At 54.8% G+C, this 16,685-nt stretch overlaps 1 protein-coding gene across 1 annotated transcript; it reads right to left on the reverse strand.

Moving 5' to 3' along the window:
* Window positions 1–376: 376 nt before the first annotated feature.
* Window positions 377–15,619, reverse strand: CHRM4 (cholinergic receptor muscarinic 4; the record flags this gene model as incomplete). Its single annotated transcript, XM_080346058.1, has 3 exons — window positions 377–1,854; window positions 2,407–2,448; window positions 15,565–15,619. 3 exons carry the CDS (start codon window positions 15,617–15,619, stop codon window positions 377–379), a joined length of 1,575 nt encoding a protein of 524 aa, XP_080202184.1.
* Between the last annotated feature and the right edge of the window lie 1,066 nt (window positions 15,620–16,685).

Genomic DNA, 16,685 nt, shown 5'->3' on the forward strand with positions numbered 1-16,685 from the left:
TCTGCATGCAGACAAGCTCTGATGCTCTGGAGATGGTCAGCCCAGGGGAGAAGAGCCATCCAGTCTTATGACAAACACTGATGACATTTGACCAACCTCTCAAGAGCAGGGAAATGTGGAGGGTTCCCGGTGATCACAGCTCTTGCCTCCAGCTTTCTCACTGGCTCCCCCAAGCTAGTCCCCAGGCCCAGGTTGACTGGAAGGAGCTGCAGCTCAGAGGTGCCTTAGACCTTTGTCAGCGTTGGATGAAGGGCATCATCTGCAATCACTGCACAGTCAGCACTGTTGTGAGTGGGGAGCAGAGGACCTCCCTCCAGCAAAAGAGGCAAAGGGAAGGGCTTCAGTAACATTGCTGAAGTGGTCCCTGAGTGTCAATTTATCTGGCTGTGCCAATGTTCCTGTACTGGCACATGAGAAGGTGCTTGAAGGTTTTCTTGAAAGTGGCATTACAGAGGGCATAGCAGGCTGGGTTGATGGTGCTGTTGACATAGCAGAGCCAGTAGCCGATATACCACACTGTTTCAGGTACGCGGGTCTCACAGAAGGTGTTGATGAGGACCATCACGTTGTATGGAGTCCATGTGAATATGAAGGCCAGCAGGATAGCAAATATGGTCCGGGTGACTTTCTTCTCCCGGGCTGCCATCTGGCGCTTCTTCCGTACCTGGCTCCTGGCAATGCTGGCAAACTTCCTGGCAACATTGACTGGTCGACTGTTGCTCAGGGAGTTATGGTCAGAGGCTCCTGCCTTGGCTGGGACAATCTCAATGGCGGTGACGCATTCAGTCCCAGTCTGCTTGGTGACGATCTTAATCTTGGACCATTTGGAAGATGGGTTCACCCGAGGGTGGGATGGGCTCTGTCCTTGCCCTGCTGGCAAAATTTCTGCTGTGGGCTTGTCTTTTGTGGTCTGGGTCATGCTGACTGTGCTGGACTCATTGGAGGTCTCCTTCTCCTCCTGATGGCCAGTGGCCTCCGTCTGCGCTGAGGGCTGGTCATCCACTTTCCCATTCCTCACCTCCTGCTTCACCTCCATGGCCTTCTTGGGAGAGTTGTTGTTGTTCTGTTTGACCAAGGGGCCCTTGAAGAAGCTGAGAGACTTGCCTTTCCTCTCTTTCCTGCTTTCAGGTTTGTGCCTCCTCACCCTGCTCCTGCTGGCCAGGGAGATGTGGATGTACAGCACTGTCATGATGACCACGGGCAGGTAGAAAGCAGCGATGGCTGTGCCGAAGGTCACTGCTGGGTTGGAGAGGAACTGGATGTAGCATTCTCTCTCAGGTACTGTCCTCTTGCCCACAATGAACTGCCAGAATAAGATGGCAGGGGCCCAGAGAATGAAGGACAATATCCATGCGGCTGCAATCATTAGGCCTGCCATCTTGGTGGTCCTCCTGGCTGGGTATGTCAGGGGCTTAGTAACACAGAAGTACCGATCAAAGCTGATGATGAGCAAGTTCATGACAGATGCATTGCTCACCACATAGTCCAGAGCCAGCCACAGGTCACACACCACAGCCCCCAGTGGCCAGTAGCCTTTGATGATGTAGACCGTGTAGAGGTTCATGGAGAAGATCCCAATTATGAGGTCTGCACAGGCCAGGCTGAAGAGGAAGTAGTTGTTGACAGTCTGGAGCTGGCGGTTCACCTTGATGGACAGCATCACCAGGATATTTCCCACCACAGTGACAAGGCTGAGTGAGCCGGTGACCGTGGCAATGAAAACCAGCTCCACTGTTTTGTAGTTGGTGGGAGGCTGGATGGCCACCTCGGAGCGGTTGCCCAGGGTGAAGTTGTCGTAGGTCAGGTTGGCCATCTTCACCTGCCAGGGCTGAGCAGAGAGGTTGTGCACGGGGTCTGCAAGGGGAGCGGGGACAGAAAGGGAAAATATCATGCCTGCAGGCCCGTGCTGACAGCATCTGCTGCCTTCTCAGTTTCCCAGGCCAGCACTGCTCTTGGCTAGTGCTTTGAACTCTCACTCTGCCATTACAGCCTCCTCCCAGGAGCTCTTCGAAGGCATTTTTTGTGTCCTCATTTAGCAATGGAGACCCACAGGGCTGAAGGGACAGGAGCAGCGACAGGGCTGGGAGGTGCAATGGTCCCTTCTCTGCAGGGCCAGGGACCGTCTGGCAGCAGGAACACAGTCTCACTGTGCCCAGGGGGCTGGCAGAGAGGCTGAGGGGCTGCAGGAGGAAGGGGCTGTGGAGCTGAGTGGTGATGCTCAGTGCTTGCTGCAAGGACAACATGGCACAGAGACAGCGCCATGCCCCAAGGACAAGAGTGGGTTTATGGTGTGCCCTGGGCACATGCTGCTGGCCTCCCAAAAGCACCTCCCCCCCCGCCCCGAAAAGGGGGATAACCATAGGCAGGGCACCCCACAAAGCCCCTGCCATGGCCTGCACAGCTCACCTGCGTCTCTGGCGGCAAACAGCTCCTTCTGGAAGATAAAATCTGGGGCAGGGAAAACAGCAAGTTACCCTACAGCTACAGACCCCAAGGAATTCATACAAGTTCCACAATATCTTACTGAGGGGCACCAGTCTTTCCAAAAGAGGTGACAAAGGGGTAACACTGCTTGGAGATGGATGCAGAAAACCAAAAAAAGGCTGAAAAATGGGTACTTTGTCTTGGCCCAGACCTGACAAGCATAGGAGAAGGAAGAGGTTGCATGAGTGCAATCAGCCAGTGATGCTGGGAGATGCTGGCCCCTTCCACCCATCCCACATCACACTGCAGCTGCAGCCACACTGGCCATGGAGACATATGGGGTGAATTCAGCCATCTCAGCCTGCTACATGGAATTATTTATGAAAAGCAGCAAAAATTTTGGACAGAAAACTGTCTTCATCCAAACCAAGATGCCTGTGGTTAATTCCCCAAGGTAAGAGAAGAATGGACTTTAAAAAAAAAAAAATCAGTGGACCAAAACTGATGTGTTGAGATAAAGGGAATTTGCTGGAAGAGGAAGGAGAAGCAAAGGTGCCTGGGGAGGTGGGCTTGACAGAGGAGTTTCCCATCAGACCTGCCTCTCCTACATCACCTGGACTTCCAAAACCACTGGGCCTTCACCAGCTGCATCCTGGGTGCTGAAGGAGCCCCGACCCCACCAGCCCAGCAAGGGCAACACCTCCAGTAGCTCCAGCCGGGTGGGGGTCCTGCTGGGCTGCCCACCCAGCCCCACAGGCACTGCCAGTAGCCTATGGGAGCCAGAGTGGCACAGCAGGAGTGCTTGACACAGCGCATCTCTGCAAGCTGCCTTGGGTAACAGTGCTGATGTCAAACACAGAGGACTTCTGAAACTGATTTTACAAAATATATAAACACCCCATTAACATGCTCCTCCCTAAAACAGGGCTGGTCAGGCTTTGGGATCAATTTGTGTTTCTAGAGTCTTTAAAAAATCTGCTCTTGCCTTTCGTTTGTGGTGAGGGTAGGATATTTGTACCACCAGCAAACATCCAAGGTTTTAATGTAATGGCTTTTTAAAGAGATGCAGGTGTGACAAAATGGAAGCATGGCTGCTGAGATGCTAGAGCTGGGTTACCAATGCAGCCATTAAGGCAGCTCCTACATTAGCAAGACTATAGCTGCAAGAGGGGCTGGGGTTGTCAAACACATGCAGAGGAAAGCAAGTGGGTGAGGGAGAGAGAAATACTTCAGTACCATTATCCTGTGAGATGTGGCCTATGAAAACAAAGTGCTTTGAAAAGAAAGCAACACCTTTTGCTAAGTACTGCATGCTAAATACCAAGGGGGTGAGGAAGCCTGGCAGCACTGCCCAGCTTTTCACCAAGCTGCAGGTGCAAGGGGTGCACCGAGGGAGAGGAGAAGAGGTTTCTGCTGCCATCCCTCCTGGGCACCCAGCCAGGGATGCAAGGAGAGGTGATAAGTGTTTTAAATGGCTTAGAAATATATAATCCCAGCAGTTTGGGGGCTGGTTTCAGTACAATTCAAATGAGTTTTAAATGCTTTACTTTGGTGAGATGGGGAGAATTAGCTGCCATTCTTGTGATAGCTAATCAAACTGATCAGACAAGCTAGCAATCAACCAGACATCTACCCCAGCTCTTCCAGGAAGAATTTGAAAATGTTGAAAAGAAACCTTTCTTTCATCTCTGCTAAAATGAGGGTTTCAATTTTTTCCTTTTAGTTTATGAACCAGCGTCCCCTTCTAACTCTAATAAATTAGTAATTAGCCTTGACAGAGGCTTGTATTCTCAGTTGCCTGAAGCAAGGAGAGTCCATCTGGTCCCACTCCACAGAACCGCTTGTACAGGCCACAAGCAATGAGGAGAGCGGCGCAGCCCCACTCTCGCGTCCTTGGATGCCACCCAGAGGTGATGCTGGAAACTGGTGTACTGGGACAGAGACAGCGGCAGCCTCGGATTGAAGGACTTGAACGGGTGTTGTGAAAATGAGCCCTCAGCGAAGGGCAAAAATAAAGCAATCTCCGGTTTGAGAGCAGGAGGGAGAAGGAGAATGGTTAAGGTGTGAAGATACATACGGCACAAGACACACAACGACATGTTCCAGCCAGATGTGTGCAGCACCCACCCTCGTCTCACACACCCTGGCTGTTCTCTGCTGTGCCCCAGCTGTCCAGCCTGCCTTCTTTCCCCATCTTCTGCTCTCTCCATCCTGCTGGCTTGCTCTTCTGCCCAGGACACCCCATCTGAGCTTGCCAGGACAGGCCAGCACTGCCTTCGACACTTTGAGCAGGGCAAGCAGCTCAGCCCAGAGCTGGCAGCAGGCCAAGGATGCTATGAATTTGCCAGGTCTCACAGCAGCTGACCAAGCCATGTGTCATGCCTGCATAGGCACTGGGGACAGATGCTGCTATTTGCCTTTGAGCTGCTTTGCCAACCCCCCTCAGGGTGAACTTGCCTTGCTTTGCCCTGAGGGACTCCCTTTTCGCAGCAGCAGCTCCAGCCTGCTCAGGCTGGTTTCCCCAGCTGCCCACTGGGATTGAGGACACCTGGACTATATGGGGAGGGTCTGGGTGGAGGCACAACCTTCGGGCAACCCTGGCTCTGCCTGTATGCCAGGGTGTGCCCAAGGATGGAGGGAGCACACAGGAGAGTTGCAGTGCCATGACAGATTCATTGGTGTGACTCCAGCTCCACTCTCATGCCAGACATATCACTGCCTCTGACACTGTGTAGTCCTCAGACACCAAGGGACCTCTCCAGACCCTGGAGTCTCACCACAAAATGCCTCCCCATCCCCCCAGTGCCCATCTCTCTCCTCCTGCACCTCCAGCAGCACATTTCTCCTCTCCCTCCCCTCATGCCTCACATCCCGTATTGTTCTCCTTGTCCCCATCTTCCTCTGCCCCACAGCTCCCTGCTGGCACTGCAGCCAGGGATGAGACACAGCCTTAGCAAAGCCCTGAGGACACTTCAGAAGAGCTCCTGGGACTGATGCCCCTACCTGCAACACCAGCTGGCTTTTCTCCCTGCACATGTTGTGCCTTGTCTGCCATGCTCAGTGGGTGCTCTCCCAGACCTGCTCTCACCAGCCAGCTACAGCAAACTCCATTACCAGCCTCCTCCCTCTCTAAGACTCCTGGCAGTGATTTACAGCTGATTTTCTCCTCTCTGTCAAAGCCATGAGGAGCCTTTTGGTCTAAGAGCAATAGCACCTTTTGGTGTAAGAATTTTAGTGGCCCCTGCAGCACCCAGCAAGTGTGTCCTCAAGGCAGGGAAGGCTTTCCCTTCCCACCCACCATGTTGGATGTTGTGGATGAAGACATGAACACACCAGCAGTCACAGACCCAAGCAGATAAGGTTTTAATTTGGTTGGGGGTCCATGTTTTTTCGGCAGTGCTTGGGACAGCAGGGTCCCTATCATTGTCGGAGATCATGGGTGCCACTACTGTTGGGTGAGGAGACAACTCCAGAGCAAAGCCAGTCCTTCCCATGCCTCTGCAGTGACATCTGAGGGTACAGGGGAGAGCTCCTGCTATTTCCTTGCTGCACACCTTGTGTGCCCTTCTGGCAAAGCTTCCCACATGTCAGCTCCTGCAAAGTGCCTTGCAGCCTGTCACCAGATGGCAAAGTAGAAAGCCCTGTTGTGGACTGAGGATGACCCAAAAAGTCTGCACTGGATAGAAGCAGGAGCTGCATTGGCTGTAGTTAGTGACCGAGCAATCAACCTGTGTGGGACGGAGGGCCTCACTCCCTCTTGACCTCCCTGTTGCCCCCACATGGCAGGAGCTGGCCAACCTCCCCACCAGTGCAGCAAAGGAAGCAGGAGAGGCTGGTATTTATGCACACCCACACGATGGTGGCACATGAAGCTGTGGGATAAGCTCCTAGAGCAAGGAACTGTACTGCCCCAGTGTCCCCTGCCTCTGCTCTCTGTATTGCACAGCCTCCTTGGACCCATCCACAGCCCCTGTCCCTCATGCCACTGCCAGCTGCTCCCTCCCTGCTCCATCACTGCCTCCATCCCAGCCCCATCCTCAGGGCTGGGGGAGCAGAGGCAGGGGGGTAGAGGTGATTTGAAGTGAGATGTCTGGGAATGAGCAGGGCTACGCATGCACCCAGCACGCTCGGCAAGCATCACCACCAGAAACCAAGCCCTGCATTCACACACCTGTCAGGGGAGGATGCTGTTCGTAGGGGAAAGGCAGGATTTAGATAGAGAAACTTTCCCAGAGGCTTCCAAGTGTGAGCTGCTCCCAGAGGAGACAGGATTTTGCTCTGCATAGGTGCTTCAGAGGAACAGCAAAGCTGAAGAGACCCCAAGCTCAGGGGGCTCCCGCCCCAGCAGGGATGGGGTGGCCATGGCTGCCAACTCCTGGCTGGGTGAACCATGCTGGGCTCCAGGCACTGCCTGACTCCAGAAGGGAGGGAAGCTGGGCCCCTCCACCACGGCAGCATACCAGGGGAAGGCAAACACCACTGCCTGCTCCAGCTGGGCACACAGGGCTCCAACCAGGGCACGTCAGCTCCAGCATCACCATGTGAAGGAGCTTGGCTAGGCCTCCCAGCCCTGCTACCGGTTCCCTGTTTGTCTCAGCCTTCCTAAAAGCACCAAGAGGGTGAAACAATCTTAATGGGATTAGTTCCATCGCGTCAAACTGCCGATGTGACGCAGGGCTGGGCAGCCACAACCAGCCTCCCGAGAGGAGGAAGGGAGTGAGGGAAAGAAGATGGGAGGGTTAGAAGATGCTGAACAGATACTTGCGTTTATGGCTCGTGCGTGTCTGTGACACAAAGGGAAGGGGCGACACTCCATGGAGGGGTGACAGTTTGTGGTGCTAATTGCGTTATCTAATAGCCGTTAATTAGTTCCTGAGTCATGCCACCAGTTTACATCTAGTGAGGGATTGTTCTGGTTGACAGATTCACAGCCCTTGAAGAGTGTGAAAATAGAGCTCCTAGATACCAGGCACCTTAGAAATACAACGTATGGGGAGAGAATCAAGGGGGAGCCTGTGCCTGGCAGGGGAATTAGCCTGTGTTTGCACCATCGGGAAGGGCTGGTGTCAGACTGCTCCTGTGCCTCTGCATCGGGAGTGAAGGCAACAAACCAACCAAGAAGACAGAAAGGAGCTGAGGGGCCAGCAGGATTTGCTGCATTAAAATGGCAGGGCTCCCTCTGCCCTCCTGGCTCCAGCTGGCAGCTGCAGTGGCATAGCAAGGGTTGATGGGCCCCTCAAGTCCTTATCCCACTCCAGAAGAGATGTGAGCCATTGTGCTAGAGGAATTGCTCCCTGCCAGTAATCTACAGGGCTGATCTGAGCATCTTATTTTTCCTTTGTTTGATTTATTCCCCTTTTTCCTCTGCTATTCAACTGCTTCTCATGAGGCAAAGCAAATTCCTCTGTCCCCACAAGCTGTGAGTCTCTGCTGGCTTTTTCTGGAGCCACCAGAGAAGGAGTGAGCTCAGCAGCACAGGAGCTGCCAGCCTTCAGGGGAAAGTAAGGGGGGATGGAGAATCCCCTCTGCATTCAGCATGTGTTTGTGCATCAGCTTTTGAAAAATCCCTGTGACTGGGGCCGGAGAGGAGTGTTGCAGTCACCTAACCTGACCACGTGTGCTGAGCAGCCCAGGAGCTACCCTGCCTTCACCACTGCTTGCAACCAGGTGGTCATCACTGGATTTCAAAGCAAAACTAAGGCACCCTATCCAAGGCAACATGCACCCAGCCATGAGAAGCGCTCGCAGGTCAGAGCTGTGAGTTACAAGTTGCCCACTTAAGTGGTGCCCAGGCCAGCACACTCACCAGCATCCCACAGCTGGCACAGCTGCATCCCCCCACCCAAGCTGACCCTCCAGTTCTTGCCTGTAACCCTAAAGTGCCCCATTTCATACACAGCTCATAAGGGGCCACACACCATCTACCCCCAACATTACCAGGCAAAAAGCAAATTGGTGAGAAAGTGGGTTTAAGTGGTCAAAAGTCACTCCTGTAAATAACCTTCTAGCACACTAGTTGATCTGTCACCCAATTAGTAGGCCCAATAAATAATCTATCAGTGGAATGTTAATTAGTGAGTGTGCCCAGCAAATGTCATGAAACCCAACCCCAGCCTTACCCCGCTGTGCCCAGCCCATGGCTCTTGGGCACTGATGGTTCCCCAGCAGCTCCTGCACCAGCTCCGGTGGGTGACATAACGGGGGGAGAAGGCTCACCGTAGAGACATCCTGTAGTAGGGCCAGAGGGCTTGTCATGCCTTCCCTCCTGTGCCCTCTGCCTTGGGTCTCCCAGGGCTGTAGCTCTGGGCCAGCAGCAGAGCTCAGCCCATGCCCATGAGCAGGGAAGGTGCTTGGCTTTCAGCTGAGCCTGGGACAGAGCCACACTTCTCCCTCCCATCTACTGCATTAATGCTCTCTGCCTCAGAGAGATGCTCACGTTCTTTTATATCCCTGGGCTGAAGCTTTAATAAGACTCAGCTGTTTAAAGGCAGTGCAACAGAAATAACCATGCTGGAGCTACAGGTCCTGCTGCTGGGAAGGGCTTTGGGCTCAGCTGGCAGAGAGGTGAAGGAGGGTGATGGTGGATCACAGCAACAAGTGGTTGCCTGGATGAGCTGGGCACTCCCCAGGGAGAGGTGAGCAGCCAGGGTCAGATGCCTGCAGGACAGACAGTGCTGGAGGAAGGACTGGGGGGAAGAGTTGTTGCAAGACCTCAGATCTGGTTGCTTAGGAAAGCAGCTCTCCTTGCCCCAGGGACAAGGACAGGTCTTGCCTGGGGACAGCAAGGGGGGAGCCCATTGCAGGGAACCCACTCACACTGCCACTGCCCCCCACTGTGATCCATGCCAGCTTCCTGTCCAGGGTGCTGCCCACCACATTCCCCCCAGTAGCCAGGGCTGGCACTGGGCAAGGGGGGCTGACCCGCATGCAGAGAGCTGCAGCACCCTGTGCCCACCCTACTTGCCCCCTTGGGTCCCCACAGGCCATGAGCCGGGGACGTGGCTCAGGCAAAGCACCAAATGTGAGCTGGGAGGGGCTGCTGCCTCCATGAGATTGCATCTCATCAGGGGTGAGAGTCTTCCCAGGAGGGAGGTGCAGCAGCCTGCTGGGTGCTGGGCTCTTGTGGAGGGCTCCAGCCAGGAGATACCCTTCAGTCAGACCATCTGGGAAAGACCCTCTCTCCTTCCCCACCTCTTCCCAGGGATGACTTGGCAGCCCTGGGCAATCCTTGCCTTCCCAATGGTACTGAAGGATTTTGATCAGATGCTTCTCTCCTGAGCTCTGCACAGGGGGAGAAGGCTCCAGGAGCATTGGGTGGCTACAGGTGGCAGTGAAGGATCCCAGATCAAGCTGGGGGATAGATGGATGCTTGAGTCTGTGCATTAGGGACGCAGTATTTGCCCCAGGCAGAGCAGAGCTGTTAGGAGTGCGGGAGGAGGACACAGATTTCTCTGTAAGCAACTAACTCCAGGAAAGCACCAAGGTGCTCATCTGAAATTTTAAAGAGTGAGCAATAGGAACCAGAGCCCCTTGCCCCATGGAGCAGGGCAAGGCTCTGGGGGGCTTTGAAAGGACAAGTAAACCAGCTATGTAACGAGTAAGAGAAAAGAGAGTTGATGCCCTGAGCTAAGGGCAGAAAATCAGGCAAGAGCAAGGGCATGTGCTGGGTGAATGTGAAAAAAGAGAGCCCTAGTCCTGGGGACGGGCAGCAGAGGGGAATCTCTGAGGTGCTAACGAAAAGGGAAACTGAAAACATTAGACTTCTACCTGGCCACAAGATCTGCCAAAGGGTTCAGTGTTGGAGGTGAGACCTGAGCAAGGGGATAGAGTGATGGACAGGAGACAGAGCAGGAGGTGTGCAGGGAAGCCCAGGGCATGGGCAGGCAGCACAGGAGGCATGGGGGGCCAGGGGAGGAGAGCAGGTGGGAAACTCCTGTCCATGGCAATAAAAGAGAAGGAGAGGGAAGAAGAGGAAGGGGGTGGGAATAGCTTCAGACTGCCAGGGTGGGATTACAAATCTCCCCGACAGAAAAGCCCTAAGAAACACTTCAGAGAGGGCACGACTTTGCACAGGAACACTGCTTGCAAATCTCTCCCTGTTGCCTTCCCTGGAGGTTCCCGCTAGTCAAGTGGGAGACATCTTCCACTCAGGCAGCCCAGCTCTGCCTAGAAGTCACCTCTCTCACTAAAGAATGGTGGTCCCCAGCCTGTCATGGCCCTACACCAATGTCACAGGCAGCACCCCTCAATTGCCTGTGGCTGCACATGGTGGCAGGAAGTTTAATTAGTCAGGCACCACTTACGAGCCATGGTGGGTGAACTGAGCTCTGCCAATGACCTCCAGAAGACCATGCTAGATGCTGCTCCTAAATGCTGCAGAAAGGCAGACCCAAGCCCCGCCAACTGTTGTCAGGCAAAGGCTAATGCCAGTAGAGTTTCACTCCTCTCTGCACACACGCACGCACATTTTTGGCTTTAACGGGACTGCACGTGATATAACTGCCAGCAGAGCAGGGATCCAAACTACCCCAAAGGCACTAGAGTCAGTGAGATGCAGGGTATGCTCCTCCCCTTCTCAGTCATGCAAAGATTCCACAAGGACGCCTGTCCCTCCTCTGCCATGCTGCCTGTGGTGGAGACTCACTAACAACAACATCGGGAGGGTTTGCGAGCGAGGGGTCATGGAAGCGAGGCGCCACGCATGTCTCTAGAGAGCCACCCTGTGACCTGGAGCGGACGCCGGGACATCGTGTTTGCAGAGTGATGTTTTCAGACCTCGGTGTTGCACAACGGGAGCTTTGAGTTTCCCACAGATGAATCAATCTAATTCTGCTTAAGGAGCCTAAAGATGTTAACCCATTAACTAGCCAACACAAACCAACTCCGCCGTGAGCCTTAAACCTCTGGACGATGTTGCACCCAGCACCTGATGCCAGCCCGCGCTGTGCTTTGTGCCAGCCTGCAAGGTGCTCTAAAATGCATTAGATTTAATAGCAGTTGTGGTAGCAGAGGATCTGCTTCTCTGGCTGGCTTTCTTGGATAGAGTGCAGCCAGCCTCAATAGCTTGGTACCACGTTAAAAGCTCCGGCTGAACCCGCTACATCTGAGGAGCTCCGTGGTTTACAGTTTGTCCTGCCTTTAAAGGACAAACTTCCCGGCTGTGGCTCTTCCTGTGCCAGCTGACCTAGGATGAAACTCCTCTGTGAGGCTCTTGAGGACAAGCACACAGCCCCTGTGGTTTCCCACAGCCCTGCCCAGCCCTTTCTGAGTCACGGAACCAGCGCCCCGGGTGGGTGCCAGGTCCTCTGTACTGGCACATCTCAGCCTGCCTAGTGCTGGGGCAGGGGGTGACAGTAAGGGAGCAGCGGGACATTGGCATCTCTGCCACTGCAACATGCACCAAGTGGGGCATGGGATGCACAAGAACAATGGGGACACAGGGTCACAGTGAGACAGGAAGATCAGTGTCACTCCCATGGCTCTGATTTCCAGGACCACCAGCAATGGTTTTGGGGATTGTCAGAGAAAGGAGAATCTGTGCTGGTAGTTGGTGCATTTGGAGGCTTGGACAGGTTGGTGAAGCTAATTTTCTCAGCAAACTTACATTTTACAAGGTGTAAACAGAGCCCTTGTTGGAGTTCCTCCTCTGTATAGAGCAGTCTTGGGTTGAAGGCATCTCTGGAGGGCCCCAGGAGCAGCTGTGGGGCAAAGGCATGAGCAGTCATGCCCAGCATGTGAGGGATCAGAGTGGGGAACATCTCCAGCAGAACCTCAGTCGCCAGCGCCCACTGTGCTGGGAGACTCAAAGGCTGAAGGCTAGGTCAAATGACAGTGTCCTGGTGCAGCAAGACCTGCTCATCTATCCACAGGGAAGGCAGGGTGGGTGTCAACACGCACACAGGTTGTGGATGCCTGTGTGTCTGTCAGGGGCAGAAGGAGGCTGACTGTGCATCTGCTGCTAAAACCCTGCTGGGTTTTAGCATCAAGGAGGAAGACCTGTAAGCAAGACACCCTACTCCTGCATCAGTAGGCAGCTGCCCCACTGCAGCCTCATCAACAAAATACTGGCGTAGCATACAAAAGTGCCCAGAGAGCACTTGCCCCAGATTAATTTGTCCAGGAAATGCCTAACTCCTTGAAATTTCAGCAAATTAATGTATCAAGGCCACCACACTTCTGCACTTGGCTGTGAGTTAAACAAGGGCCACCCATTAACTTCCTCACCACCTGGCCTGCTGGGGCCCTGGACAGAAAAGTCTTCCTAGAAACTGGCGGCTGTTTTCTAACTGGTTGTCCGAATCCCTCATAAGAGGGATGGCCTTGGCATGGCTCCAAACGCTGGCTTGAAGAGGCTTCAACATTTCGCAGGTGCTGAGGACGTCCCCGCCACCAGCAGCATCTGGCACACTCATGGCAGGTGTTGGTGCTCAGGTGGGCTAAGGAGTCAGTGGTGGGATACTGGGAGAGGGATGAGGAAAACAGAGAAAGTAGATGGGAATGATCTGGTTCAAGCTTCCACTTCTTGGCTGTGCCATGTCCCGCACCCTCACATCTCCATGAAACACATACCCTTTAAATATGCAGTTTTAGACCCCGCCCGGAATGGATGCTAAAGTGCAAAGCAAACCTCCTCCTTTGGCTTACTGGAGAGCAACAAGGGCATAGCCCCATGTCAGACTGAGAAGAGACTGGCTCAAGGACACCACCTCCTTCTCCAGAAGATGCCCATCAAAGTCCTGATGTAGCCTGCCAAGGAGAAGGGGTCAGCTTGTGCACATGAAACTCTTGCTGCACATACATGCATAATGAAAGAGGAGCTGCGTTTGTGCAGAAAGCAGCAGCCCCTTGCAAACAGCCTTCATTTCCCTCTCCTCTTGCTATTGCTCTCCCCGCTGTCTTTGCAGGGCTGCATCTGCCACCTTGGCTGGGCACTCATCAGCTCTCCTCACCTCTGTGGATGCTGCTGGCTGGGGCCTGGCAGAGAAGAGCTCCACAGTGAAGGTGGCTAGGGATGGCTCTGCATCAGCCAGTCGTCCTTCTCTCACTACTTTTATTCCCTGTTTTTTTCTTTTTTTCTTTTTTTTTTTTTTTCTGTACAGATATTTGTCACCTTAATTTAAAAACAAACCAAAACCAACAAAAATCTAACCATGACAAAACCTGATATCAATAGGATCCTCATGGGGATAGTTTAAAGAGAAAAACCATGCTCCTTCTGCAAACTCAGAGTAATTGGATCACAGTATTAATTAATCATTTCAGTTCATTTCTCTTCTGTGAAAGAAAACAGACTGACCCGCTGAGACGGGTATGCCCCTTCTGTGAATAAACCAACTGCTTTTACCAGTTGCTCTCCTCCTCTTCCTCCCCCCAGCTTTCCTGCTGCCCACTTGCCGGGTCACTCCCAGTGCCGCTTCCACTCAGTCTGGCAGACCTGGGAACCTGCTGCTGGCTCTGAACAAGGGCACACGGGCTTGGCTCCTGCAGGAAGCAGCAGCTGGCTGCACACAGGGACACCACCAGATACCTGTTCCCATCCACACTTTCCCCACCCAGCAGCCTGTCTGAGGAATGAATTGGGGATGGGTCAATACTTCTTAGGATCCCTGTACAGGTGAAGTCTCCCACTTGGATGCCCTGCTGGGATGCCTCACAGGAGCCTAGTCTGGGCTGGAGAGGAGCAGCAGGTGCTCAGGTCACAGAAGTCAAGGCATTAGGAAGCAGCAGGTGATGCCCAGCAGTAGGGACAGTGAAAAGCATCTTGCTGTCACCTGTGATTTCAATGTGAGCATCGTCACTGGTGATGTTTCACCAAAAACCTGGGCTCTAGAATGCTGGCATCTGTGTAATTTGATAGACAGTGCCAGCATCCACAAACTACCCCTCTGGGTGGGTACCAGCAGGATGAGCTGGGGAGCTCATCCTTCGAGTAGTGGCAGGAGAAGCCGAGCCATCCTCAGAGATCACTCAGGGCACCTGTGACAAAGCAGGGAGCCTTCAAATGCCCAAGCAGACCCATCAGCTTTGCCAGCTGCCAGCAGGGCACAGAGGAATGCTAGCTGTTCCTCAGGTGGGAAAGTATCATCCTAGCCTTGGTCTTTGAAAAAGACCAGCTGGAAAATGCAGTCACAGCACAGTCAGAGGGGTTTCAAACAGGACAGACGAGAACCCAGCATTGCTTTGATTTAAAGGAATTGAGGGGAGGGAGGAAGATAATAATTGTTCCCTGATTTGAAACCAATGCCATTATTTTGGGAGAAGAGTGGAGTTGCCTTACTGTTGTCCACTACGATGGGGCAGCCCTGCCATTACCAGTGAGGAGGGCACAGCTGGAACAGCAAGGGATAACAGGGAGATTGGAACCCCCCTTGGGAGGGAGGGGGCAAGATCGGTCCCCCTTGCAACACCCAGCCCAGCAAAGGGCTCTGTTGGGAGTTGGGGGGACATCTGCCTAGTCATGTCCTGGGAGGTGTCTACAATGGTCAGAGGGTTTTTATTCAGTGTGGGAACAAAGTATCCAAAAGATAGAGAACCTTGTCCCTGCTGCTTTTGTTGGAATATAGAGGGAAGCAAAGAAAACATGCAGGTAGTTTCCTGCCCAGAAAACAAACCTCCTTCCAAGAGGAGATAACAGGGAAGCAAATAACCCCCACCCTGGGTTCCCCACTGTGCGAGTGCCTGCCCCTGGGGGTGCAGGCTGCTCATATGCCCCTAGCGGGGTACCGACAGGGCCAGTTCCCAGGTGATCAGAGGGACCCGATGTGCCTTGGACCACGGATCCCGGGGAGCGGTGTTGGTTTGGATGGGAGCAGGGAAGGGAGGTGCCAGACCTCGTGCCGGTGTCCTGGCAGGGCTGCAGCCCTGCACGACTCCACACATCCCGGGGTGGTGAACCAATGCAGGGGTCCCGGCCCGCGGGGCACGCCCGGGGCTCTCGGAGCAACACGGGAGTGCGGGAAAGTTGGTGAAGAGAGACCATCCCATTCCTGGGGCGACCAGGTGCTACATCCCTCAGGGGTGCGCACCCCCCCTCCCCATGCACCTTCAAGCCATGCTGCCCCCCACCCCCGCAGGGACTCTCCGGGGGGGCCCGCGGGGTGCCCCGCCCCGTGCACACGCAGCCCCCGAGCAGCGACTCACCGGGCAGCCCCCAGGGCGCGCCGCCGCCCGCCGCCGAGCGGTTCTCAGCCGCCATGGTGCAGCGCCGAGCCCGCCGCCGCTGAGCCGGGGACTCCGGCTCGCATGGCCCCGGCCGGCTCCCGGCTCCTGGCGGCGTCGTGCGCGGTGGAGGGGCGGGGAGGGGCGGGGGGAAGGGAGGGCCCGGCGCCGCGGACTCCGCTCGGTCCTCCCCCCGCCCCCTCCCTCTCCCGCTTCCAGATGTGCCTCCCCCAGATGTGCGCTCCTCTCCCCTCCGCAAAGACTCACCGGAGCGGGAGCGAGGGGACCACGACTTCAGGGAGCTGTGGGCAAGCCCCACGCTGCTGTTCCCCCCCTTCCTCACCCCTAGATGTGGCTCCCCGTCCCCGCCGCCCAGATGATGGAGGGGTCGGTACCGGACAGGTGCGGGTCCCCCGCCGGGCCGGCGGGAGCGCTCCTTTGCAGCACCGCGGACAGCGCCGCCCTCCCCGGGACCGCCCGCTCCCGCCCGCTCCCCGCCGCCACGTCCCGCCCGGGAGCAGCCGGAGCGCGTCCGGGAGCCCCTGCTGCCCCCGCGAACCCAGCAGCCCCGCTCGAACACCAGCAGCTGTTAGTGCCGCTCCGCTGCCGCCGGCAGCGCCGGGAGCCCCGAGGCCTCAAGGAGAGAGAGAGCGAGGCGTCGGGAGAGATGGAGCGGGGTCCGGCACAGTCCGGACAAAGGGAGTCCTCGGTGAGCTCCCCGGCCCCCAGAGTACAGTTAAAATCCGGTCCCGGTGCACACATCCGCAAACTCGAGATGCACAATGAACTCTCTGCCGGGTTGTCACTAACATGCAGTATTGGGGTTTTCCCCCGGAAACAAAAACATCAACGGGCAGTTTCACTATCAGTTGACTGCCCCACAGGTTCTGCTTTCTACTTTCATTGCAATTATGAGAAAGTGTCAAGCAAAGAGAAACAAATGGAAAAAAACAATCTGTCTTCTCTGTTCTGTAGAACACCTTTCCCCTTCTCTCTGCTTATACCTAGACCAACTCTCTAACCCACCCTCTGCCTCTCACTTGTACTGTCTCACAGACACACAGGGGTATCATTTCACCATCTGCTTTGCGCTCACACATACA

The sequence above is a fragment of the Nesoenas mayeri genome, assembly GCF_963082525.1.
Source record: "Nesoenas mayeri genome assembly, chromosome: 5".
Classification (NCBI taxonomy): domain Eukaryota; kingdom Metazoa; phylum Chordata; class Aves; order Columbiformes; family Columbidae; genus Nesoenas; species Nesoenas mayeri.